The sequence below is a fragment of the Myotis brandtii genome, unplaced genomic scaffold, assembly GCF_000412655.1.
Source record: "Myotis brandtii unplaced genomic scaffold, ASM41265v1 scaffold87, whole genome shotgun sequence".
NCBI lineage: Eukaryota > Metazoa > Chordata > Mammalia > Chiroptera > Vespertilionidae > Myotis > Myotis brandtii.
This window is the reverse complement of record NW_005371548.1, coordinates 454,759-456,848: the sequence shown is the minus strand read 5'-3', so window position 1 is coordinate 456,848 and position 2,090 is coordinate 454,759. Positions and strand designations below refer to the sequence as shown.

Here is a 2,090-nt window from a genome sequence, read left to right as displayed (position 1 = left end):
GCCCCTGCAGGTCTTCGGGTCCCAGAGTCGCGGCCGCGCGCTCCAGGCGAGAATCGGGAGGAGGAGCCGCCTGCAGGGATAGGCCCAGGTGGGTGCGGGGTACGGTGGTCGGGGGGCGGGTGCAGTGCCCAGTCAGAGACCTCCCCCAAGTTCTTGTTCCCAGTCCCCAGTCCTCCATTTTGCTGTATGCTGAGCTCTGGGAAGGGAAAAATGGTGGGCTTTGTGGGAGGGAGGGAAAAGGAGCGAGCTGGAGGGTGGGGCTGGAATGGAGGCCCCCTAGAGGCCGCACGAAACTCCTGAGGTGGGGAAAAATGACACTTTAAAAACCTTTGATATCAGGCTCTAAATCCTGCTGGTCAGTGCACCAAACATTCAGTCACTCCTTGCCTTTGTCTTACTTGTGTTCAAAGAAAAACAACCTGGAAAAAAATCTCATCATGGCAGATATCCACCACGAAAACGAGGAAATGGAGCAGCCCATGCAGAATGGAGAGGAAGACCGCCCTTTGGGAGGAGGTGAAGGCCACCAGCCAGCGGGAAATAATAGACGGGGACAGGCCCGCCGACTGGCCCCTAACTTCCGATGGGCCATACCCAATAGGCAGGTCAATGATGGGATGGGCGGAGATGGAGATGATATGGAAATGTTCATGGAGGAGATGAGAGAAATCAGGAGAAAACTTAGGGAGCTGCAATTAAGGAATTGCCTGCGTATCCTTATGGGGGAGCTCTCTAATCACCATGACCATCATGATGAATTTTGCCTTATGCCTTGATTCCTGCCATTTTCTATGAGATTAATACTGTGATTCCCACTGTTGTTTTCTTTTTCCTTGCGTTTTCTGATAGGCCTTTACTGATCTGTTTGCTATGAACCTCATGTAATTTCCATGTGTCGAGTGGGTTCTGTGTTACCAGCTTCTATTTGGAGATTGCCTTGGCACACAGTCTTAAGTTTCTGCCAACAGTAGTTTCACCCATTTGCATGGAAAAATGTAAAGTTAATAAAGCAAATAAAAATCAACCTATACATTTATTGTCTCATTAAACACACACACACACACACATACATATATGGTGGGGCAAAAGTAGGTTTACAGTTGTGAGTACACCAAACACAGTTTATACTTGTGTTATTAATTCTTGTGTTACTTTCCATATGAACAACTATAAACCTACTTTTGCCCCACCTTTTATATAGAAGTTCTCCCCCAAAAATCTGAAATCAAATCCCTCAGGGTGTTAATCAGGGAACATTTCTCTGTGGTTGGCTAGTCTATGACTTTTTCCCTTTAATTATCTGGAGTTTCAGGAGTAATGAAAACAATTTTTTTCAGTGAGTCTTTGAATGTAGTACAGGAACATAATACTGCTTCAACAAACTTAAAGAATGAACTTTAAATATCTCCCAGTCTTAGCTGAAAGATAAACTTTTTTATTACAGATACATTTTTTTAGAGTCAGTTTTATGTAAAATGAGGACTAATGCTTGCCTTACAGGCTGCAGAGTGGAATAAATGAGGTGTACAACTGTGTTGAGCTACTTTCTATGCAACTCCCCAGCATTTAACAGAATCCTGCCCCCATCAGGTGTGGGAATGACTAAAGGGAGCTTTCACCCATGCTCAAGTACAGAGGGCCAAAGTATGTGGGTTCCACCTTGCCAGTTCTCTATTTGCAATACTCTTGCTTCCTTGTGCATTGCCTTATCAGTTGCTGACTCCTGTTGCTGATGTGCAAGAGTCGAGTCGTCAAGGTAGCAAAACCTCACTGATTTTTCTGGAGTCCCTGGTGAGCTAAATCCCCCTTTGACCTCTATAGAAGTTTAAAAAATGCCTTTATCTTCCCTTTATAATTGCTTATCAAGTGAACACCATTCCCATGGTTCTTGGTCTTAATGTTGGTTCTTAACCAAATAACTTTAGGGTTTATTTTTATTTATTTTTAAAAATATATATTTTATTGATTTTTTTACACAGAGAAAGGGAAGAGGGATAGTTAGAAACATCGATGAGAGAGAAACATAGATCAGCTGCCTCCTGCACACCTCCTACTGGTGATGTGCGCGTAACCAAGGTACATGCTCTTGA

At 44.0% G+C, this 2,090-nt stretch overlaps 1 protein-coding gene across 2 annotated transcripts; it reads left to right on the top strand.

Moving 5' to 3' along the window:
* Window positions 1–1,028, top strand: NGFRAP1 (nerve growth factor receptor (TNFRSF16) associated protein 1). 2 transcript variants are annotated; one of them, XM_014532286.1, is made up of 2 exons: window positions 1–88; window positions 411–1,028. In XM_014532286.1, the coding sequence occupies exon 2, from the start codon at window positions 438–440 to the stop codon at window positions 774–776; it is 339 nt and encodes a 112-aa protein (XP_014387772.1). In that variant the 5' UTR covers window positions 1–88; window positions 411–437; the 3' UTR covers window positions 777–1,028. The 2 variants fall into 2 exon arrangements, with proteins under 2 accessions (XP_014387772.1, XP_005884942.1); XM_005884880.2 differs by having other exon boundaries at window positions 7–88; window positions 445–1,028.
* Window positions 1,029–2,090: the final 1,062 nt, after the last annotated feature.